General features: G+C 49.5%; 1 protein-coding gene and 1 long non-coding RNA gene across 13 annotated transcripts in view; both read right to left on the bottom strand.

Annotated features, from left to right (window-relative positions):
* LOC148048908 (uncharacterized) overlaps positions 1-7,968 on the bottom strand; it is a 28,747-nt gene extending 20,779 nt beyond the window's left edge. For both annotated transcript variants that reach the window (XR_015695546.1, XR_015695547.1), the window contains exon 1: positions 7,828-7,968. This is a non-coding gene — a long non-coding RNA (uncharacterized LOC148048908). The remainder of the gene's footprint in view (positions 1-7,827) is intronic.
* A 1,349-nt stretch (positions 7,969-9,317) lies between these two features.
* DEPDC5 (DEP domain containing 5, GATOR1 subcomplex subunit) overlaps positions 9,318-24,425 on the bottom strand; it is a 73,261-nt gene continuing 58,153 nt past the window's right edge. For 7 of the 11 annotated variants that reach the window (XM_014066155.2, XM_014066159.2, XM_014066158.2 and 4 more), the window contains 11 exons: positions 22,354-22,416; positions 16,668-16,813; positions 16,464-16,541; positions 16,137-16,269; positions 15,320-15,428; positions 14,562-14,786; positions 12,789-12,958; positions 12,488-12,659; positions 10,881-10,941; positions 10,527-10,609; positions 9,318-9,812 (listed from right to left, as the gene is read on the bottom strand). In XM_014066155.2, coding sequence (XP_013921630.2) covers positions 9,520-9,812; positions 10,527-10,609; positions 10,881-10,941; positions 12,488-12,659; positions 12,789-12,958; positions 14,562-14,786; positions 15,320-15,428; positions 16,137-16,269; positions 16,464-16,541; positions 16,668-16,813; positions 22,354-22,416 — 1,533 coding nt within the window. In that variant the 3' untranslated portion in view covers positions 9,318-9,519. Of the gene's footprint in view, positions 9,813-10,526; positions 10,610-10,880; positions 10,942-11,552; positions 11,582-12,487; positions 12,660-12,788; positions 12,959-14,561; positions 14,787-15,319; positions 15,429-16,136; positions 16,270-16,463; positions 16,542-16,667; positions 16,814-22,353; positions 22,417-24,425 lie in introns of those variants that run through there. The other 4 variants (XM_014066160.2, XM_087705911.1, XR_015695545.1 and 1 more) reach the window with 3 other exon arrangements.

Genomic DNA, 24,425 nt, shown 5'->3' with positions numbered 1-24,425 from the left:
GTGCCTCTGACAGTGTGGCCCCTTCTCCTTCAATTAGTTAGGGCAGGGTCTCCATGAGTCACTTCCAAAGTTATCTCATTGTTTGGGGCTTAAAATGCTTTGCCTTTAAAGGGTGGGAGGGAGCGGAGTTTACTAAGTTGGAGGAGGGGTGCTGGACTTTAAGGTATTATGATTGTACATGTATACTGCTATTTTTTCTTTTTTATGTATATTGAAATGGAATTATAAATACCATCAACACAAAAGGGAGTTTGCTCTGAAGCTGAAATACACCAAGTGAATTAGAGGAAGAGTGGGAAGCAGAGGAGAGAAGAAAGATAGGAAGAGAGGGACAGGAGAGAGGGGGAGGGGGGAAGATGAGGTGTACTAGGAGGAGTGGTAAGGAGAGAGAGGAGAAGGAGAAAGGAAGGGGAAGTAGAGTAGAAAATGATGGAGGGAGGAAAGGATGTAGAAAGGGGAAGGAGAGAGGGGGAAGAAAGTGTTGTATAAGGTATAAATATGGTGTATGGAGAGCGGAAGAGCCAATAACTGTTTTTTTCTTTTTCTTTCTTTCTTTGGTAGTTGATGGTAAGATGAATTGATGTAATTACTTAATAATACAACATGATATTGACTATGTAATAGTATACATGTGATTATATGCTATGAAAAATGGAAAAATAAAAAAAATTCTATCGCAAAATGCTTTGCCCCCTTTTGCCAAGATAATGGGCATATCTCTGTCCAAGTCACCATATTTATTCTCTACCACCTAACTCATATTAGAATGCTGATGCACTTAGCAAGGGATAACTTAAGTGACTAATATTGGCTTTTTAAACTATCACTGCTGAAGTTTCTGTCAGCAATACATGGCGGGGGGAGGGGGGATTGGTCAATGGAGAACTCATTTTGGATTACTCTCCTAGAGTGTGGAACAGGTTACTGGTTTTAACCGCATTCTTGCCATACCAACTTCGCCTGGTAAGACTTGTCTTTTTTCCAACATGCAGCCAAGTCCTTCCTCAAGCAGCCTTCCTTCCTTCCTGGCTGGCTGGCTGGCAAACTGGAAGGAAAACAGATAGGCCCAGGATACTAAAGACAGATTTTATTTGCACTGGTGCTTCTTAAACTGGTGTAAGTGGTGCAATCCTGTTAAACAAAACCATAGCCATCTGCTATTAGGATCTGGAATCCTGCTAAAAGCAGCCACTTTACGTAAAGACCATCCAAGCAGCTACTGAAGGGCTTTGCCTGGGCCAGCAATTCCTGTTTCCCTCTTCTAAGGAGCCCCACCTCTGCTGGATGACCCGCCTGAACAGTGGAGTCCTGTAGGGCAGGAGGGGGATGGAGCTGAGGTAGGTCAGTGGAGGGCTTGAAGAGGAGTGATGTGGAAGACCCCAATTCAGGAGGGCCCAGGGTACCTGCGAGACCACCTACTGCCACCGGTAGCCTCCCATCGTCCAGTGCGATCCCACAGAGTTGGCCTCCTCAGGGTGCCGTCAGCCAGACAGTGTCGACTGGTGACCCCCAGGGGGAGAGCCTTCTCTGTGGGAGCGCCTTCCCTCTGGAATGAACTGCCCGCGGAGCTTCGTATAATCCCCGACCTCCGGTCCTTCCGACACACCCCAAAAAGTTGGCTTTTCCAGCAAGCCAGCCTGGCCTGAACAAAACAAAGTACTGATTATTGTTAATTTTAATTTGAATTCTTTTAAAAAAATGTATCATTGTTAATTTTAATTGGGTTTGGGGATATCCCATTTAATTTCTTTTTAACTTTTGTAGTATGTGTTTCTTTTAATGTTGTACGCCGCCCTGAGTCCTTGGGAGAAGGGCGGCATATAAATCGAATAAACCTCAAACTTCAACCTCAACCCTTGCAGCCTTGGCTGAACAGGGAGTTGCAAGGAGAATCCTGTCCAGCCATTCAAGCCTCACTTTGTCTGGGAAGAGAGTAGGGGCCCAATCTCCTTCCCACATCACCACATGGGGAGTTGGCCTACTTTGGGGGAGGGGCATCACCATCTCAATAGCCTTAACTGCTCATCAAAACAAACTTTCCGACTCAGAGAAGTCCATTAAGACCAACGGCCATAATTGAGCCCAAGCCACCCATCTCATGTGTCAGCAGTGAGGCACCCTTGCGAGACCCTTTGCTGGGCCCCAACAGAGGGCCCACCTGTAGATCTGATGGGGTTGCCAGGAGATCATTCACAGAGCAGGGAAGACGCCCAGGTGTGGTTAGTAAATGAATGGCTCATTTGGAATCCCAAAGCATCTGGGAAAAGTCCAGGAAGCAGACATTGGATTATTAGGGGGATTTTTCCCATCTGGTGAGGGGGGGGGCTTAAGTTGTTGGATGCAACTAACAAATTAACCCAGAAGAGCAATTAAAGCGGAGGGATCTTGCCTGGGCAAATAGAGATGCACCTGTGACCACATACCTCTTGGGCTAGCTGCAGCTTCTGGTGGCCTTTAACGCCCGTCTTATAGAAGCAGTTTGGAACTGGGGCTGACCAAGGCATGAATGACTCTGAGCAGAGTCTCCTGATCAAAGATTGGTGGCAAATGGCGCACCAGGCAGAGTTGGTGCAGCAGCTGCTCTCTCCCTTAGTTTCCAGACAGCAACACGTTGTCACAGAAACAATAAGTGAAGCCAACATCTCTACGGAGGCTGTGAGTGCAGATGAACCACAAATGTCCATCCAAACATGCCATCATGAGAGCAACTACAATTAGAATTTGGAAACTGGCCAACTTCCAAAGGAAAACCACACCTGGAATTTCACATCCTTTGGAAAAACAGGCAAAAGATAAGCAGGCAGTCCACTCTGCTGGCTCACCTGGACCAGCACGGCTGCTTGTGATCAGGGGTGAAAGGATATTGTCCTGCAGATGGAGGAAAAAGGCTTCTATGTCCTGGATTGAAATATATACCTGTGTTTTATTAAAAGAGAGTACACATTATTCATTTATCCAGACAGTTCAAATTGAACCACAGGCTGAAGGAAGACACTTTTGCATGCGTGATAAATGCAGTTTTGTTGTCCTCCATGGATCTTCTGGCCTGAGAACTTCACAACTGTCCCTTGTTCTTTATTTTGATTGATTTAATAAATTTTGATTTGATTTGATTTAATAAATTTATAGGCCGCCCAATCCCGAAGGACTCCGGGCAGCTTACAGAAGATAAATTTTAAAAAAGTGCAGAGTTAAAAAAAATGGAGGAAACAAATTAAGAAATAAACCACATCATGCACTCCATCTAAACGGGGCTGGACCTCGGTCATGAGGTCAACAGCCCCAGGCCTGCCGGAATAGCCAGGTTTTGATAGCCTTTCGGAAGGCCATGAGAGTGGGTAGGGTCTGGATCTCTGGGGATAGTTCATTCCATAGGTTCGGAGCGGCTACAGAGAAGGCCCTCCCCCGGGGAGCCACCAGCCGACATTGTCTAGCTGACAGCACCTGGAGAAGGCCCACTCTGTGCAATCTTATCGGCCGCTGGGAGGTATGCGGCAGAAGACGGTCTCGCAGATATCCGGGTCTTAGGCCATGTAGGGCTTTAAAGGTAATGACCAGCACCTTGAATCGCGCTCGGAGACCGATAGGGAGCCAGTGCAGCTCGCGGAGGATAGGTGTAATGTGGGTATATCTTGGAACACCCAGTATCGCTCGCGCGGCTGCATTCTAGACTAGTTGTAGTCTCCGAACACTTTTCAGGGGCAGCCCCATGTAGAGCGCATTACAGTAGTCAAGTCTTGAGGTGAATAGGGCGTGAGTGACCGTTTGAAGTGCCTCCCGATCCAAACTGTTGTGGCATCTACCATTGTCCCTGCATGCTGAATCCATCCATGACTGGAAGGAGCAAAGACCGACTTCTCCCACCAGCTCCAGTTATGATGATGGGACTTCCCAGTCAGTACTGGTTTGGGGGGGGGGGAGGCGCCTCCAAGTATTTAAGACCAAGTCCAATGTTTCTCCTTTTGGAGGATGAAGAAGACCAGAAGTATGAAAGCAAGCACATTTTCCCAGACGATGCAGGGATCACCCAAACAGTGGTTAGGGTGCAGTACTGCAGGCCACTTCAGCTGACTGTTATCTGCAGTTCAGCGGTTCAAATCTCACTGGCTCAAGGTTGACTCAGTCTTCCATCCTTCCGAGGTGGGTGAAATGAGGACCCGGACTGTGGGGCAATATGCTGACTCTGTAAACCGCTTAGAGAGGCCTGAAAGCCCTATGAAGCGGTATATAAGTCGAACTGCTAATTTCACACCTGTGTCTCAGTGATGAAGGGCAAACTTTTAAAGGCTCCCCTCCAAATCAATAAATGTGCTTTCATCTTCTCCATCCTTTATATCATCCTAATATTAAACCTCTTCAGGGGACCCAGGAAGAGAATGAGTTGACCACACAGCTGCTGCAGTCTCTCTCAGGGAAGGCAGGCAGAATCCTAGCTCTAAGTTTAAGGCTTCTCTGGATTCTCTTTGGGGCTCCTTGAAGCCAGAGGCCTGGGGAACAAGTCCAGCAGGCAGGAAAGGCTCCTAGACAACCTTCCCCCAGGAGGCACTTGTGGTGATTGGCCTCCTCTGCCTCTATCGCCAAAGCAGCTGCTGACAGGTTGCCTTTTTCATCCTTGGTCCCTTCTCCTCCCTCGAACCACACAAGGGTCCTCTTTCCTTTTAGGACTGTGGGTCTCCCCTGCCTAATCCAAACCTTTTCAGTCAAGGGAATTCAAAATGCTTTGTTTTTCAACAAATTGCTTAAAATACAATCATTTTAGATTGCCATTAAGATTGACAATAAATGGGTCTTCCTAAAAGGAACAATAATCCAGCCAAACCCCCTGGGAACTGTGTAATTGGGCCTTACCTGTGCACCAGCCACGCCTTGGCTATGCTCTGGACCAGGTTCTATGCTAACTGGGCCACTTGGAGACAAACTGGGAAGAGAAAGGGGGGAAAATAAGGCACGGCTAGATTGCTACAAAGAAGAGATCTCTCTAAAGGCAGGCAGTCACAGTGACGGGAGACTTTTATTACCCCAAACTGTGCCAAGTATGGCCTTCCTGGAAATAACCTGGCTCGTCCTGAGCTTAGCTTTCTCCTTTAGGAGGTGAAAGGAGGCACAAGAGGGTCAGCTGCCCTTAAACCAGAGAAGACTTAATCAAGAATAGGGAGAAGGCATACATGCTCCTTCCACAGAGTACGAGGGGAGAAAGTCCAAGTTGGTCATTAACACTGAAAACGTAATTGGACTGGAGCTGACTGCATGCAAAGACGCAAGGTGTGAGGGTTCAAGGAAGAATGGAAGGTTATATTATCTCATGGAGTAAGAATGGGAGTCATGAGATTACTGTGGGTGGGTATGCATGTAGTAATTAATGGCTTGGTGATAGCTGCACATCCTGCTCCATTGTACACTGAAAAAGAACCTGTGACGACTTTGGGGAACAATTGGCAAAGATTTGAACAATCCGGGGCAAAACGTTCCACTGGCTGACATGAATGCAAGGGTGGGAGTGAGACAAGAGAGCAGAGAAAAAAGTGAATGGGCTATTTGGAAACTCCACAGTGAATTAGAACAATGGCCACTGTTCTCTTTAAAAGAAGATCTGTAAACTTAAATCTATTCATGGGGGTCTATAACGAAATCTAAAACCACGGTAGATTTGATTTGTTTATGATGAAAGTCTGGGAAGATTAGTGATGGATACAAGGGTGGCAAAAGGTTTCTGAATGTCAGAGAGATCACTACAACGCCAAGAGTGGATTTTGAGATGAATGTAGAAAAAAAGAGTTGAAAGAAACTCAATACTAGGATTGTGGGAATCCAGAATGAAAAATTAACAAAATGAATGTTGAGTAGGTGCCCTCTCTTACTGAAGAGGGATGGGGGATTGTGGGAGTTGAAGTCCACAAGCCAAATTGCTAAGGTTTGGACACCTCTACACTAAACCCTCTCCAACCCTATGATTCTGAGCATATTGGAGAAGATTCCTGAGAGGGGACAGTTTCATGGTGGAACCAATGATCAGGTTATTGGCTCCTCTGGACCCCCTCAAAGTCATCTGTCTGGGATGCCTAAATTTCAATCAGGCAGATGGAGTCAACAATGTGGTCATTCTGGCAGGAGTACGTCGAAGTTTCTTCTTGTCTTCTGGAAGGTTGTGAAAATAGTGGCCCCCAGGGCAATTTTTTCTGGAATCCGCAGCAGAGTGCAGAGAGTAAGTGATTCTGATGGTCACTGCTAAAGGAAGAAGTCCTTTAGGTCAGCATTTTTCAAACTTAGCAACCTGAAGGACTTCAACACTTGGAATTCCAGCATGTTGACTGTAGAGTTCTAGAAGTTGGTTCGGTCATCTTTAAGTTGCCAGGTTTGAAAAATCATGCTTTAGGTTGAGCTTTGCAGCCCAGAAGCATGGACCTTCTGCTGGTGGTTTGTGCCTTTCTCAGTCCCTGGGACTGGGAGCAAAGCTCATGTCTCTGGTTTTTTGCTTCCGATAGGCAGCACCGTTTCCCTAAGTTTGTCTAAGGGAAGCATCAGTGAAGCAAGAGAGATGGCCAAGGTCATCCCTTGCTCCCCGATGGCTTTCCAGTCTTCAGGAGTCAAGAAATGCCATCCAGAAAAGCAAGAGCCCACGTAGCATAGAACGGGAGTCTTCAAATGCAACAACTTTAAGACTTTTGGACTTCAATTCTCAGAATTCCTTCGTCAGTCATTTCAGGGATTTCAAGTCCACAAGTGTTAAAGTTTGGAGAGCTCTGGCTAGAGCCATAGGGGAGCTCTTTCTACAGAGGGAAGGAGGCATGTCCACCACTGCCCTACGCAGTCTTGAGACACTGATACGGTTTCTGGAGATGTGTCTGGAAGTGATGGAATGTGCAACTGGAGTAGAGCTGGTGGTGATGGGGAAATCTCAGCCAGAGCACTCTGGTTTCCCCAGGAGGAAGGGGGTTTGTGGGGGGAGGGGTGCCTTGGCCATGGTTATGGGTTAATTGGAAAGTGAGTCTCCAATCTGAGATGCGCAGATATAAAACGGAGGCTGGGGTGGAACGGAGAGGGGTCAGTCCAGAGGCGGGGAATTGGGAGGGGGGGTCCTTTTTGACGGCCGATTCTTAGCAGAGACCTCCCCCCAGAAGAGCTGTGCCATCCTAACCTAACCCAGGAGTTGGGCAACTAGGGTAGCTTTACCATCGGTGGGCTTCAACTTCCAGAATTCCTGAGCCAGTATAGCTCAGTCCACGGGCCGCAAAGGGTCCCATCCACACCAGCTGCTCGGAAGATCACCGCATCCTCTGGCCCTTCCCCTACCGAAGGGGCGCCTCCCCAACGGGCCTCTGCGGGGTTCCCGCTGCCCATCGCCCCGTCGAACTCGCCAACAGCGCCGCCAGGGAAAGGCCTGGCCGGCTGCGGCCGCAGGGCTGGCGGGGCGGCGGACGAGTTCGGGGCTCCGGTCAAGCACCCTTCTCCCAGGAGGAGAATCTCGCGACCGCCGGCGTTCTTAGGCCGTCCCTGCCCGGGCCCCTCTCAGCAACCGGGGTTGGCGATGGGGGAGAGCCGCGGTCCCTGTAGACCGACAGACCGAGGCGCAGCCGCCGCCGCCGCCTCCGGGCGAGCCAGGAGCGGGCCTGGGGCTCCCGTGGCTGGGAAGGCAGAGGGGGCGCTCCAAGACCCGCAAAGCCATCCCGACGCTTGGCCCGTTTTCCGGCTGCGCGGGAGACGCCGGTCAGCGGATTTGCAGGAAGTGGCCGCCAGGCTTCAGGAAGCGCCATCCCGACCTCGGCGCTGCCCGCGGGGCGCAGCAGGGATCGCCGGCAGGGGAGAAAGGGCCCCGCGGAGCTCCTTTACCTGCCAGTGCCGGCCGGCGTGCGCAGCTGCCTCCCGGGCGCCGTGCCGGACTCGAAGCTCTCGTGCCCGGGTGAGCGGCCGGCGGACAGCAGCCGGGAAAGGCGGCAGCGGCCGCCAACCATTACTGGCTGCAATGGAGGCTTTTGCTCTTTCCCCCCGTGCCACGCAGCCCCGCCTCCCCTTCGACTTAGCTGGCAAGGGACGGCAGCCGCCCCGTCTCGCTCCAGAGGCGGCCTCGAGCGAGGCGGCCTTCGGGACCCCCTTTTCTCTCCCCCGATCTTTGCTGCGTTGTTTCTCAAGCAGGGCAGCTGCTTTTGCCTTGCTGGGGGCAGCGGGGGGGGGGCGGTGTTCTGGCGCGTGCCCAGCTTCCTCTCTCTGCCTGAGGGGACCAATGTGTCCTTAGCGAGGCGGCTCCTCCAGCAAGAGATGCATGCTCTGGTGGATGGCTGATAGCGCCAGCAAGTGCCCAAAGGCCCCACTGATGCTGGTTGTGTAAAGCCAGAAGGTTTGGGGGAGGAAGGCTGCACTCCCACAGCCCCTTCGCTTGGGTAAGGGCCAATGCCCAGGCAGCTGCCCAGAGTCCCTGGAGAGAGAGATGGGCAGCATACCAATTGAAGAAGCAGGAGGCCTCCTTGGCCAAATCCCCCCACTCAGCCCTTGTGGAGACTGCAGGTGTCCTTGCCTGCACCTCCAGCAGGCAGGACCTTCCGCTCTGCCTCCTCCTCCTCTATGCAGGGCCTGCCATGCTGGCCTTCTGTTTCACTCAGCAGCTTCTGAGCTTTGCCTGGCAAGGTGGGCACCAGCCTCCTTTGGAGGAATCCTCCTCCTGTTGGAACAAGGGCTTCTGGGGAACTGGGCTGAATCTGGGGAGGAGGAGGGCAGGCTTTGCTACCTTCTTGAACAGGCATGTGGAGGCTAGCAAGGCCCTTCCTTCCCTTTGGGAGACAGCTGGGCCCAGATTTATTTATTATGCATTTCTTTTATTTACAGTCCACCTTTATTAAATATTTACAAATAATTCATGGGGCGAACATATCAATACTCCTCCCTCTTGTTTTCTCCACAACCACCACCACCCTGTGAGGTGGGCTGGGTTGAGAGTCACCAGTTGAAGGTCACCTAGCTGGCTCTGATTCCTAAAGCTGGACTAGAACTCCCGTCTCCTAGCAATTGGCCCAAAGTCACCCATCTGGTTTTCTTGCCTGAGACAGGACTTGAACTCCCAGACCAAAGGTGCCAGGGGGGCTTTCTTCTGCTCCTCTCTCTGGCTTCACCTCTCAGCAGGGGATCCCATCTTTCTCCTTCATCCTTTCCGGTCAAAATCTTCCTCTCTGGCTTCTTCCCACCCGGCACCTGTAAAATCTCCTTTCGACCGGGATCTCTTCAGCTGTGGCCATTTTGGCTCTTTCCCTCCTTACCTCCCTTTGAAATAGGCTGTGGGCTCCTCAGAATACAAAGAACGGAGGGAAAGGGATGTTCTTTCCCATTGATTAAATTGTAAATTCCATATTTATACTGTATATATTTACATATTGATATACACATTGCATCTGCAGCCTCAGCCTTCCGCTATTTTCCCGTTTCTCAAATCTTCCTCCCTCTCAGTCTGGCCCTTGCAGGCACTGGCTGCTCGCTCGGATGCAAAGTCTGCCATGTGGCTTTGGCTGCTGCCGGCCGAGTTTGCCTTTGTGCTCAGGGCGCGCTGGCGTGCATCTTCTCCAGACAGCCCATCCAGAAGGAGATGAGCCGGCCGTCCTTGTTGCAGCAGAAGTCCATGAAGTCTTTCAGCAGCCGGTCAGCAAACTTCTCATCGCCAGTGGCGCTGGACCGCCATGTTTTGGTCAGCATGGTGTTGTAGGCCCAGTTATAGCCAATGCGCTCCTCGCAGAAGACGTTCTGGTTGGCGGAGCTGGTGGAATTGCGTCGACGGCGCTGCTGTCCGGAGAACTTCCGCTTGGAGTACGGTAGCTGGAGGAAGACTGTGCCTGAGTGGGGAGAGGAAGGTTTCCAGAATAGGAGCTTAATGCGCGGGACGTGTCCCTTGGGCCCACCTCAACCGGGGGGCGGGGGAGGGGGGGCTTCTTCCAGAACAGGGGTGGGGAACCATGGCCTGTTTATGACTTGTGGACTTCAACTCCCAGAATCCCTGAGCCGGCAAGAAGCCCATAAGTCATAAAAAGGCCACGGTTCTCCAGCCCATTCTAGAAGGTGGGCTGCTACTGTGGAAGCAAAGTTTACAGCGTTCTCTGGTTTTACACAAAGCTCTCCTGCTAGGAGCCCAGAATTCTTCCTGAGCAAAGCAGAGTTCTGAAGCAGAAGTTCAGTTTCACTTGAAGCTGGCAGGGTGGGAAGGAGCAGAGGCAAGAAGCATCACACCGGCTGGCTGGGCTTCGGACTAGCCATGGCCATCCACCAGCTAGAGGCTGGGGTGGGGCCCTCAGGGCAGCAAGAGTAGGACAGAAGCAGAGAGCCATGGCAAGCCCTTTTTCTCCTGTGCCCAGCAGCAAGGGCAGGGCAGGGCAGAGGTACGTGGGCACACAGAGAGGTGAGCTTCCAGGAAGAAGGCTCTTCTGGCTTCCTTGCTGTCTGCGGGGTCCTGGAACTGCCAGACAAGGGCTGCAGCCTCCCCTTTGGATGTATCGGTCACCTGCCCAGAAGCAATCTGATGCAGGACTCACCAGAAGGGAAACAGAGCTCACCTGTAACATGGATATACTGGGGCTTGTTCTCTGCAGGGAAGTTGAAGGCAGAGGCCGAGTATTTATCCTGTACAAATCCAAACCTGGTGGGAACAAAGCGCAGCTCTTGTTGAGCACGTAAGGAGAGGCACGTCATGTAGGGCTAGTCCCTCCAGAGCCTGGCCTGCCCAAAGCTTCATCGCCCCACTGAAATCTCCCCATCCAATGCTGTGCTTCTTCTCTGGATTAGGAGCAGAGGAAGGAAAAGTAAAGCCCAGCCTTGCGGGGGAGGCACTGCGGACTTTCTAGCTTCCTTCTAGGCCTTGGGTCCCCCACTGCCCCTCCCTCCTGGCCAGCTGCACCTCTCCTGCTCACCTTTGTGCAATGGCCTCCTGCAGAAGGTGCATCCGGTCCCAATAGGTTTCTGGCTCAAAGCCTGCAAAGAAAACCAGGAGGGAGGTTCTGGTTGCTACCAAGATCCCAGGACTTTTGGGGCAATTCCCGTGAAGCTTTATGGAGAATCAACAACTGGGAAATGCTTGTGCGTTACCTTCTTTGATCCCAAGAAAGCCCTGAGCTGGTCTCCCCAGAGCTCCAGGTGATTCAGCCTCTCCCACCCAAGTTAGTAGACAAAGTCCTTCCCTGCCCGGTCTCTGCTGCGCCACTGCTGGAATTGCCTGCCCTGGCCTAGCGGAGGAGTTGCTGGTCCCATGCTTTCTTCCCTCTTCCATTCTCTGGACTCCCCTCTCCTGCCCCTCCCTGTCAGCTCTCCTCCTCCTAAGAAGACCCATGCAAGTGTTTCTGTAGGTTCAGGTAGAGGAAGAGCTCACCTTCCAATTATGAAGGCATGGATGGCTGATTGGCTGGGGATCTGAGGGGAACATTCCACATTGGGACGGTTAGTGGACTAGGAGGAAGATCCTGTTGCATCTCTGTTTTTAACTTAGGTTAATATTGAATGTTTTTACGCCTGCTTTTGATATTGTAACAGTTACTTGATAATGAGATAGGCAGCATATACCGTATTTTTCAGAGTATAAGACGCACCTTTTTCCCTCAAAAAAGACGCTGAAAATCTGTAAAGAATATAAGGGAATTAGGTTTATTGAAAAGAAAGAAATATTAATCGTAATTGAATATATGTTGTACAATGAAAGTGAGATATCTAGTTATATTAGACGGGAAATCTGTAATTGTATATGTAATTGAGAATATGGATGCAAAAACACTTGTAACCAAATGACATGCTGTATGTAATGGATGAGAAATTTTTTTATGTTGTTTTTTACGTTTAAAAATAAAAAAAATTGCAAAAAAAAAGAAGCTGAAAATCTGGACTTATTTTTTGTCTCCTGAAACCCCGCCCCTTTTACCAAAATGGCCGTGCTAGCTCCTGGGGACTGGGGAGGGCAGAAATGAGTGAAAAATTGGCTGGTTTTTGCTCGTTTTTGCCCCCTCCTAGCCCCCAGGAGCACTCTATAAGCCTCCTAAAGGCTATGCATGCTTTTTTTTTTTTTTTTTTTCAAAAAACGGGCCTGTTTTTGTGAAAAATGGGCCATTTTTGGAAGGTCTGCAGAGTGCAAAAACTTTTTTAAAAAATTTGCCTCTTCAAAATCTTGGTGCATTTTAAACTCTGAAAAATACGGTACATTTCGTAAACAAACAGACAGGCAGACAGAGTTGCCACCAGGCATAGTTTTCATGCTTTCACATTTGCTGTAAGTGCTTGGGAGCTTCAGAGAAGGGAGGTTCAAAGGTTGCCCTGAGAAAGGTGGTGGTGGTGGTGGTGGTGATTGATGGGGGCAATTAGTTATCTGCTTCTTGGCGCCTGGATTTCAGACCCCACCTGACTCTCCTGCAATGACTCAGTTTCCTTTTGGAATATAGCTGGTTCCAAGAGTTTTGCTTTCTTGGGAGAGCAGTTGAGGCAGATCCTTACCCCTGGCATGAAAAGCAACCGTCCCCCCCGTCCCCCCGCTCACCATCAAAGAGGTGCTCGCTGCCCTCTTTCAGCAGACAGCTGATGCTGAGCGGGATGAACAGCTGGGCTCGAAGGGGGTCTCCGTACAAGTAACTGGGCAGCGCAAATGGCCCCTCCAGGACTGGGACCAGCAGGAACCCACAGGAAGTGGCTTTGCGATGCCAGCCTTGGACCTGTGGACACAGGGGAGGGCGATGGGAAGACCGGGCTCAAATGAGGACCAGACACATCCTTGGAAACCCGCAGATCCGCCAGAGGCCGTTCTGACCCCTCCCCCAGGATGCCCATCTGCCAGAGCTCACCATCTCAAAGAGAACAGCTGCCGTCACCGCCATCCAGTGCAGCTTGATCTCAAAGGCGGCACTGAGGGAGAAGTTGCCGTGGTAGTAACAGCTGCACCACTCCAGCCGGTCCGTGCGGTTGTTGATGTCCACGTCCAAGGTCACTGTCCGCTGTTCGGGCACTGTGGCAGCTGCCCGGAGAGGAGCCGAAGAACATAAGGGAAGGGAGGGGGGGCAAATGGGAGAGATCAGCCTCTGGGCAGCCTGCTCACCCATAAGCTGTACAGGAAGCAGGACCAGCCCTTATTCCAGGCGTTTAATCCTGGGTGCTCCAGAGACTCTGCAGTCCTGTTATTTTGGGTGCCCCCAGGTGGCACCTCCAATGCTGTGACCCAGGTGGAGTAAGGAAATGAGCCAAGAGCCTGCATTTGTTGCTGCAGCTACTGGTTGAATTTTCCTTAATCAGCCACTCACTGGCCTCTTTAATTCCCTTCAGAATGGAAGGCAAACATTTTGGCTGACTTGGGTCACTCCAGGGTGTCCTCCCCACTGCCACTTTCGGTTACTTTTTCAGTTTAGAGGAAGTTGGGGCAGAAACCTGCCAGGAGTTTAGGAAATGCACCTGGGGTGACTGGGGGGAAACTAGGCCAGAGCCCACCTGGTCCTGCTGTGTCACCTCTGCTGCCCTCTGAAGAGCTTCTCCACAGCAATGTCAGAGGGCAGGTAGCCAAACAACCTGGCTGAAGACCTGGCCTAGACCTGTGCAGGCTCTCTTCCATGGCTCCAGGTTCCCTCCCTTTTCAACGCCCCACCTCCCAAGAGTGGAACTCCATCCCACTCTAAGGCCAAGGCCAAAGACCCAGGCCCAGTTCTCCTCAGCTGCCCTCTCAAGCCAAAGGAGAAGATTGGCTTCCACAGAAGAGAATCTTCGTACTTCAGGGTTGAACTGTGGGGTCCTTGGTGCTCTCTGAGCTTGGCTTTTCTTGCAGACATTTCACGACCCATCTAGGTAACATCATCAGTGCCAGAAGGAAATGGAGTTAATGGAGAGGAGGAGGAGGAGGATTAGGGTGGGGGAGGCATTGGTGCTCTCTGAGCTTGGTAGTTTTCTTCCAGATGTTTCATGACCCAACCAGGGAACATTATCAGTGCTAAATGGGAATGGGGTTTGCTCTCTGGGACTGACTAGCACTGATGATATTACCTAGTTGGGTCATGAAACGTCTGCAAGAAAACCACCAAGCAACCAACAATATTGGATTTGTCCTAATGCTGTTGATCCTTGTTACCGGATTTCTGTCATCCTGTAGTTTTCACCTTTTATATTTAACTTTATTTTCAGGGTTATTTTATTCTCCCTTAATTTTTCTTTCACCTGCTGGCCTTTGAACATATTTTCTATTACATAAATATATGAGAACATAGCAGGGAAGGACGTTCCCAGATACCTGAGATTAACTTTCTCAGGTGATTTTGGTTCAGCAATACCCATCATGGCCTAAAGCAGGAATCTCCAAATTTGGCAACTTTAAAACATATGGACTTCAGCTCCCAGAATTCCCTCGCCAGCTTTACTGGCAGGGAAATTCTGGGAATTGAAGTCCACAAATCTTTAAAGTTGTGAAGGTTGGAGAACCCTGGCTTAAACGCCCTAACACGGGAGTCAATGCAACATTTCCAGATCACTCTCTTCCTCCCCCATCTTCCTGGCCAGGTCTCACCTAGCTTGGAGGAACAGAAAACCCACATTTGGAACCATCTAGAACCCCCAGCCATTCTCTGCGCTCCCGTTACCCAGTAACGCCGCCGCCTGGCTCCGTCCTCCAAAGCTGCGGCTGAAGGAGCTGTGCCTGCTGGCGTAGGAGGCTGGGCGGCTGGGCAGCCATGGCAGGAGGAAGGCTGGGATGTCCGAATGAAGGAGCTCTTCTGCCACAAAGGCCACCTCAAACCACTTGCGCTGGAAGGCGGAAAACTCGTCCTTGGCTGCCGTGTGCCACAGGGAGGGCTGCTGGATGCCCCCTGCAGAAGAGGGGGAGAGATGCTCCGTTGGGGCAGGGCCTGGGGAAGGTCCCACAGGAGATGGCGGGGAGGAACTTTCTCCCTGCTCAGGTATCAGTCTGGGGTGCAACCTCCAGCAGAGCCTTTTGCTCAAAGAGAAAAGTCGGGGGAAGTCTCGCGGGGAGACAGCTGACCTCTTGTCCCTTGGGCAGAGGAATGCCAGGGTGGGGCGGGGGTCTCTCAAGGTTAGAGCCATCTGTCCCCCTCCCCAATCCAGAAGCTTCTCTCCCAAGATAGAAGGGTGAATGGTGCCTCCTGGGGCTCCTTCTGAGCAGGGGAGGGCGAGGAGAGGAGGAGAGACCGTGATCAACCCATCGTGCTGTTCTCCCCCCCCCCCCCCGCCCCACTCCGGAAAGGCTCTTTGATGCAGGGAAGTTTTCATTGCTTTTCCACAGGCCTCTTTTGTGTCACCCGTTTGCTCTCTAGCAGTCCAAGGAGGCAGCCCAGGGCCCCTGGAGGGGACATAGGTGGCCCCAAACCACCCGGAACCTGACCTCGCTCTTGCTCCTTGTCTTCCACCATCTTGTAGAAGTAAAACCCATAAATAAAAGTGCGAAGTGCCTCTCCGGAAGCGTGGATGATCAGCTGCTCCTCCAGCATTTTCTAGAGAGAAGGTAAAAGGAAGAGTGGCTTCAGCTGGAAGGACAGCCAGCAGACATGCAGGCAAAAGGGCGGGGGAGGGGAATCCTGGTCCACAGAATCTGTTCATCTCCAACTGTCTACAGCAGGGGGGGTCAAACTATTTCATTAAGGGTTGCATCAAGGTTGTGTTTGACTTCGGGGGGGGGGGGGCATACCCAGCTCAACGTCACTCGTATCGGGGATGCCTGTGGTGGCCCAAGCTCTCTGCCAGTGAAATCGGGCTCCCTGGCTCCATTTTCAGCTGGGAAGGCCTCCTGCAACCCTCTGCCAGCAAAAATGGAGCTTGAGGGGACTGCCCGTGGCCCTCCTGAGCTCCATTTTCACTGGCAGAGACACCGTGGGCCGGTCCACGAGCCAGATCTAAGCACACACACATCCCGGACCAGATCCGGCCCCCGGGCCTTGAGTTTGATACCCCTGGTCTACAGGGAGAGGTAGGCAGGAATTCCCAAGGGAGGAAAGGGACCCTGTTCCAGGACTAAGGACAGGTGGAACTTTCTCTAATTGTCCCCAAGGCTGCCTGAAGCCCCCAGATTCTGCCAGGAAGCCCTCCTCCTTCCCTCCCCCCTGGCCTCCTGAAGCGATGCCCAGTCTTCCTTAAGGCAGAAGGGAGGAATCCCATCCAGGCTGCAGAGAGAGAACGCCAGAGGGCTGCCAAGAGCTCCTCACCTGCATGATGTCGATGGCCATGGCCTGCGTCTGCACTCCTTCCACCATGTTCACCAGCCAGTGCACGACTTCTGCGCTGATGAAGCAGGAGGGGGAGAGGCCTTTCTGCTCTGAGAGCAGCTGGATCCCTGTGCTGAGAGCCAAGCAAGATCCAGGTAAAGGACGCCCAGAGTCTTCTCACCTGTCCCCAACCTTTGCCTCTCTTCCCCCCCCCCCCCCACGGCCCTGTGATGCCTGCCTCGAGATTCCCACGAGGAGGGAAATGGCTGGACTCCACTTGCCACACCCTCTTCCACAAAGGGGCTGCCAGGGGCGGAGGAAACCTACGTGGGGTGTTTCATAGCTTCAAGGATTTCCAGCAAAGTAGAGGAAGACGTCAGGGAAGTGGCAGAGGATGGCTGGGAGCTGCAGAATCGAAAGAAAAGATGCCCTCAGCTGGGAAAGGACTGCAGGACAGCCACAAAGGCAGGAGACATCCATTCAAGGACAGCTCTCAGACCTTCACTCAAAGCCCCGCCTGGCCCTTCTTACCTGTTTTCCACAGGACCAGAGGTGGCCGAGGTCTGGTCTCCTCCATGGAGAGAGCTGGCTTGAATGTTGCTACGATCTGCAGGCGGGGGTGGGTTGACAGCAGTGCTGCCTTCCAGGACTCCTGGGACAGACTGGTCAACAGAGACCTGGGGGAAGGGAAGCAGTGGCCACCACGGAGGTCATCGGCCTGAAAGCACCCGATAAAGCCCTGCAGGCGCTCAGAGGAACTCTGAGCTGGCCCCGAGTGTATATTCTTGGGAGTTTCAGGTGTATCCTCCCAAGCATCAAAAGGCTTCAATAATGAAAACATCCATCATGAAAATGAGAATTGGTCCGGCGTTCAGAAGTAGTGAAGGCAGATACATAATCTAGGTGACCTGGAAAATCAGCCAAAAATCAGCTGGGTCTAGAAAGGCCAGCCTCCCTTTGACCTGAAACAACATCTGGAGGAAGAACCCATGAGAAAACAGCCACCTATCAAGGATAACCTCTACAACTGCCAGTTCTGTGCTAGGAAAAGAAGATTCTCCTGTGGGTTAAATTAGTATGGTTCCAATTCTTTGGCCACGCCTCCTGTTCTTCCTTAAGGGCAGCTTTTTTAACTCGGTCTGGCCCAGTCAGGATGAATTTAAGTGAACTCGAGCTGTTTTTTTTTTAAATGAAAATTTTGAAAAACAAACTTTTACAAATATTTACTTCCCTCCCCCCCAACCTCCCCCCCCCCTTCCCAGAACCTACAGGGTATAAATCTTTAACAAAAACATTCTAAAATAAGCTTAAAAAGAAAAAAAGTTAATAACATCTTTCACTTGAGCTTTAACTCCTCCTTGCTAGGCTAGCTCTAAACAATTTATATCATTCCTAGTTTCTTTAGTCATAAGCTATCTGAAATTTCTTAGTCCCGTATTTATTTTGAGTATAATCAATCCATTTTTTCCACTCCAGTTTATATCTCTCGTTTGAATGGTCCTTAAGATATGCAGATATTTTAGCCATCTCAGCTAAGATTGTTACTTTCAATGTCCATTCTTGAATAGTGGGCAAATCTTCCTTCTTCTAATATCGCGCCACCAACACTCTAGCTGCGGTTATTAAATGCAAAATCAGGTTAATCTCTACAACTGTACAATCAGTAATTATAACTAACAAAAATAACTGAGGGGTAAACTTTATCCTTTTTTAAAGAACATTTTGCATAATCCACCATATTTTTATCCAAAATGCTTTAACCTTTTTGCAAGTCCACCATATATGAAAGTAGCATCAGCACAGTCACATCTCTAGCATTTAGGTTGTAAATTCGGATACATAGAAGCCAGTTTTTTAGGATCTAAATGCCATCTATAAAACATCTTATAAAAGTTTTCTCTCAAATTTTGGGCTTGTGTAAATTTTACATTTCTTAGCCAAATCTTTTCCCATGTATCCAACATTATTGGTTCTTCAAAATTTTGAGCCCACTTTATCATACAGTCTTTAACTAGTTCTGTTTCGGAATCCATTTCTATTAATACATTATATAATCTCTTTATATGCATTGGACTTCGATCTCTAATTTGTTTGAGTAAATTATCCTCGACTTGCATAAAGCCGACTTTTTGATCTATTTTCCATCTGGCTTGTAACTGCCCATACTGAAACCATGATTGAATTGCCTTTTCTTCTTTTAGTACATTCAAAGGTTTTAACTGTAATACACCATTTTCTAAGGTAAGAAGCTGTATGTAATTACATCCTGTTTTTCTACTATATTTATATTTTCTATTACGTGTCTAGGAATTGCCCACATGGGTATCTTATCACATAATTTGTATTGATATTTTTTCCAGACCCGCAGTAGAGCATTCCTTAAAATATGACTTTTAAAGTTCTTATCCACCTTTTTGTTATATAGCAAATAAGCATGCCATCCATATACCAAATCATGCCCTTCAATATTAAGTATTCTGTCATCTGTTACGTTAACCCAATCACTAATTACCAATAAAACTACAGCTTCATAATATAGTTTTAAATTGGGTAATTTCAAGCCTCCTCTCCCACGCACGTCTTGCATTATTTTTAGTTTTATTCTCGGCTTCTTTCCTGCCCATACAAATTTATTAATGCCCTTCTGCCATTCTAGCAAATTCACATCTTTTTTAAGTATTGGTATCATTTGAAAAAGAAATAAAAATTTAGGTAGAATATTCATTTCCACAGCTGCTATTCTTCCCAGCAACGATAATTGTAATTTCTCCCAATTTTTCATCTCTGTCTGTATGCTATGCCATAGTGGTTCATAATTATACTTATATAGCTTCCCATTTGAGGTTGAACTCGAGCTGTTTTTATGTAATTCGGCTTGGACTCTCTAAATTGAGCACACAGATTTATTGTTTTAACTTGTTATTTTACTTGTGTGTATTTTTCTCCCTTTCCCCCATTTTTTGATGCATCGGATCAAGCTATGAGGTGAGAGAGCAAGGAGTGAGCTGTTGGGGGGGTATGCTTGCCTCCATTCCTTAAAGGCGGAAGCTTGACTAGCTGAGGGGTTGCTGCGGGCGTCTGGCGCCGCGAACAGCTTACCCTGTTTCCGATTTTAAAGAGCCGGCTTTTTCCCTTTTTGCGGCTGGCATGGCTGCGGCCGCCATTTTGGAACACCCCCCCCTCCCTGCGTGTAGTGGCCAATCATAAGCCTGCCTGCGCTGCTCGGCTCCTGGGAGGATTGCCGCCGGGTAGTGTGTGGGCATTGTCCGGGTCGCTGGCAGCGCTGCTACCACCCAAGCCTTAATTTTTGTTTCTGGGCGGGCGCGCTGTTTTGGCTACCAAGTGGTCATTCTCCACTACCAACTACTGCGCAGCCTCTGCCTCCCACAGTGACGCTGGTAACAGAGAAAGCAAAACCACGCAGCTGGGAGCTGAGGTTTGGAAACAAGGCATGCTTGGCTACCGTTCCCCAGCGAGAACGCTTTCCTCTCTCTTGGCTGCTGTGAGAGGGCCCCAGCCAGCAGATCCACCTGAGCCTGCAGAAATGCCTAACGCCGCATCAGAGCAGCCTGGGCCTTCAGGACACGGTAGCTCTGGCCCGCCCGGGGGCAGCACCCAGGGAAAGGCCCAAGGGAGGAGCAGGATGGCAGGAAAGGGCAAGGCCTCAGGGGAAGCAGCCCCAAACGCCCAGCACTAGGGCAGATATGCTTGGCTTTAGGAAGAGAGGGATCCCTCCCCCATTAATCACCCAGACCCCCTGCAGGTATTGGAGGAGGAGGGCGAGGACCTAGATTTGTCCCCTGACAACTCAGTGGTGGGCCCCAACTCTCCAGGCCATTCTTTTCAGTCTGAGGCAGGCTCCCCTCCTGAGTCTCCTCCCAGGCTTTGAGGCCCAGAGCCTTCTTTCACCCCTCCTCAGGCTAGGCATCGCTCCAGGAAGGACAGGGGCATCGTGCTTTCTTCTGAAGTGCAGGAGTGATTGTACGTGCCATTTCACAGGGCATAGCTGAAGTATTTCAGCGCAAAGATAGCCAATCAGAAGGCGGGCGCAGGAAGGACCCTGGGCCCTTCACGTGCAGGGTGAGGCACCCATCCTTGGAATCTTCTGCCATTAGCGAGGTTTCTGTAGGGTATGAGCAGGATTAGGATGATCAGGAACTGTGAGGATGAAGATCTCCCCCCAGACAACCCTGCATTCTCGGGGTTATTCAAACCCACTACAGTTAAGTCCATTTTGCACAAGGCAAAGACCACCAGGACAGGGAACCCCGGAGCGGCCGCTCCTAGTCCCAGGGACAGCATGTTCAAAAAGCAGGCTCTGGCCCAGGATCTTGTCCCTGTGTTTGAACTGTTTATAGACACGGTGCAATGCCAATAGTCCCAGCCATATTTCCTAACCCTAGCCGCTCCAAGCGGATGGGATAAGAGACTCTATTCAGTGGAGGCAAATTTGGAAGATGTCCTCAAATTACTCCCTGTAGATCCTCCAGTGGCCTCCTTGACATCTACTTCAGTTCATCCAGCTGATCTTATGGAGGGTCTCAAGGCAGAGGATAGGAAGGCAGAAAAGGCTTGCCACAAAACACACCAAGCGGCAGCCTGGGCCATTAAGGCCTCTAGTTCTGCCTCCTTTTTAAATAGGGCTTTCAACCTTTGGTTGAAAGACCTGCAGTCTAAATTGCCTGTGGAGGACACTTGTCTCCATCAGGACATAAATAAGATTATTGCAGCATCTCAGTATTCGGCTGAGGTAAGCCAATGGTCATTCTTTCCAGCATCTATGAATGAATACTGAGGAATCTTTACCTCTTTTTACTGGAAATGGTTAATTCCTGTGCTAGGTCCTAATCTTCCACAAACTATTGACTTGTCCTGTTTTAGTTAGAAGCAATCCCAATTTATGCCAGGGAGAAATTGCTCAACGTACAATTTGTTTACTTGCCCATAAAAGAAATCTTAGCCCCTCTACCCCATTTTCTATTTTTGCCTTTCTATCAAGTAACACCTGAAGAGCTGAAAGGGGAGCCAGAGGAGCTTCGGTTCTTTCCTGGGCCCAGGTGCCCTTTCAGAGAAGGCTGCTGGTACAGGTTCCCCAGCCGCTGGAAGCAGAAGGTCAGGAGGCAATCAGAGGTGGCCCTGCCCTGAATTCATTGCAATGGTCTCACCTACCACCACCACCCCCTCAAGTCCTCCTCTGCAGAATAAGCAACAGCACAACTAACCTGAACTGGTTCTTGAGCAGAGTTTTCTCAACCGTGGCAAACTGCGGACTTCAACTCCCCAAATTCCTCATGTTAAAGTCAACACATCTTCAAATTGCTACAGTTGAGAAATTCCTTCCTCCACTGCCAGCACCCTCACCTGGGCCTGGATCTGCCCAGCCAAACCTCAAGACAGCAGTGCAAGCCAACTGGGGCGGAATGTCTCCAACATCTGGAGCAGAGGCCACTACCCATGGGCCAGCCCCTCCTCTCTAATTTACAGCCCTTTGACCCAACCAATCCGGTCAGTATCAGAGCCATGCAGTCATTCTGGCTAGGCAGAACAGCCCGAGTTTGGGTTGGGGGAATGGGAAGAGGGGGGCTGTGATGTGTAAGCGCCTTTTGCTCTAATGGGGAATTCAGGTCTTCCAAACATCAAGGCCACCATAAATCAAGTTGCCAAGAACTTCTGTTCTCTGCTCCTTTGCACAAGCTGAAGGCCGAGGGCGGTCCAGCTCCCATAGACTTTTCTCCTGTCTCTGCAGGAAAAAGGGCCAAGAGCTTTCGGCCTGGTTGCTTTCTAAAGAAAACCACAGTCCAGGGATGGAAAGAGCACCAAAAAGGGCAGGCAAACAGCATTTTCCTCCTCAACCAAACCACATCCTTGTAACTCATGCAGACTCTGTAATGGTACTGGGGAAGACCTTGGAAAAACAGGGCAAAGAGATTTTGCTTAGGGAACAATCAGATAAGAGAGGAAACAGCCCTCAGCTGCACAGTGGGTGGAGAAAGGCTCAGAAGGGCCTGTCCAAGGTTTCTTGGAGATGGTGAGAGATTTGTACTCTCAGACTTGCAAGATTCTGTTAATGTAGCTTTACAATGAAATAGAATCAATTCCTCTGGTCGTGTTTCTTGTTGGTCTTCCTGGAAGGCTGACGGACTTGGCCTTCCCCAGGGAGGAATGTGGACATTGGGTAGCATTGCCACAAAGAGTATTCGACCTGTCAAAAACTGACCTGTGTGTGGAAGAGAGATGCTGCGCGGGGGCTTCGAACAAACTCCATAAAGAAGGTCCCATCCTGAAGAACCAGGAAACAGCAAAGGCAGCAACAGAAACGGAGGGGGGGGGGAGAGACATGTTGTGCAGATCTGTTATTCCAAGTGGAAGGGTAATAGGGCACGAAAACTGCAGCAGGCTGTGGGGAGGGGCCACGAGGTGAAAGGAGGAAGCATTCAGAGCATGCACGAAGGAGAGCCGAGCCTTCTGCTCCCACCCAGGCTGCCATGAGAAGCTGGATCAGGTGTGGTCTCTTCCACAGTTTGCATTCCCAAGGTAACAATTTGGGGCACTTCAGATCAATGTATTTCTTTCGCCAGGACAACAGAGCGTGGAGAATGGAGCAGAGCGACTGCTGCTCTGGGCTCCTGTGGCTGAGAGGCTGAAGCAGCAGGTGCAGAGAAAGGTAGGCATCTCTTTCATGCTACCAGTTATTTATTTGTTTGTTTCTTTAAAACTTTTATATAGCTGCCCATCTTTTAGCCAATCAAAGGGCACTTCCAATCAAAGGTTTAAAAATATATAAGGTGATTTTATATATTTTTACCCCAGACTAACACCAATCACATCTGCCAACCCGCATTGGACCAGCGTGGCAGATCTATTCCTTCCACATGCTGATACAACTTTAAAAAACGGCCCTAATTCCCCGGAGGCCCTAGAGCAGGGGTGTGAAACTCACGGCCCACAGGCCGGATGCATCCCATGCTGGCCACGCACACCCCCAGTTTAGCGAATTTGAAGTCACAATACATCATGTGACAACAATGTGATGCCGTGAGTTTCACACCCCTGCCCTAAAGCAACTACCATGGCAGAAGTAAGACCTGCCCAAAGGTAGAGGATGCTAAGAATCCCTGAGTTAAATCAAAGTCTTTGGACTTTGGACATAGGAATGGTCAACATTTGAACAATGAAAACGGATGCTCCTCTAGAACTTCTGTTTGAACTCAACAATATGCATTGGGATATCACTGGATTATGACAAAAAAAGTGAAAATTGAGTTGAACTTGATAGGTTTGGGCATTTCCTCTACACCAGAGGTACTGAAGAGGGAGAATATGGCGGATTCAGTTTTCTCATCAACCAAAAGCTGAAATATTCTGTAGTAAAATTTAAAAGTCTATTGGAGTAGTCCAATGTATCATTCAACTGAATGAACAATACATGTTTCAAATCATCCAAGATTACGCACCAACAGTAAGCTATAGTGATGATGAGGTCGAAGAGTTTTACAACAATGTGTCTCGCCTTCAAGACAAAAAAAATGCCGATGCAAACTACTAATGGGTGACTTTAATGCAGGACTGGGAAGAACAATATCTGGAGAAAAAGCAACTGACCTGTATGGAATTGGTGAATGTGATAATAGAGGCGACGGACTAGTAGAGTCTGATGAAGGACAGGAACTTCGTATCATAAACTCATTTTACAAGAAAAAAGCTAGCAGAAAGTGGACGTGGTAAAGTCCATCTGGGTACAGAAGCAAAATTGACTACATTGTGTCAAGTGATAAAACCATATTTTATAATTGTACTGTTATCAATTGTTTTAATGTTGGAAGTGACCATAGAATGGTACGAACTAAAGTGAAGATAGACTGTGAAAAGAACATATGAAAATGATAAAGACGTCACCAAAAAACAAAAATAGAGTGATAAACTGTTAGAGGAGCTGTTTTGAGATTATCAAATCACTTTGCTCTATTGCAAGATTTGGAAGAGATTTTTTGACAAATTGTCAAAAACATCCTTGAATCTGGTACATCTATAGCACCACTGGAAAAACACTTTGTGCAGTCAAAAATCTCTGATGAAATGACCGTGTTACGGATGAAATGCTGTAACATGGGATGCCAATTTGCCTTCATGATCTTAAAGTGGAAATCAACATAGAACGAGGAGTATGATAAGGAGACTTATCACCTATCCTTTTCTCAGCCTGCCTTGAAGAAGGATTTAGCAAACTAGACTGGGCAAAATATGGAATAAAAATCAATTTAAATCGCTTAAATCATTTGCAGATGATGT

Source organism: Thamnophis sirtalis, unplaced genomic scaffold (assembly GCF_051295495.1).
Source record: "Thamnophis sirtalis isolate CommonGarterSnake01/CBP01778 unplaced genomic scaffold, rThaSir2_p1.2 scaffold_2, whole genome shotgun sequence".
Classification (NCBI taxonomy): Eukaryota; Metazoa; Chordata; class Lepidosauria; order Squamata; family Natricidae; genus Thamnophis; species Thamnophis sirtalis.
This window is presented reverse-complemented; position numbering and strand designations above follow the sequence as displayed.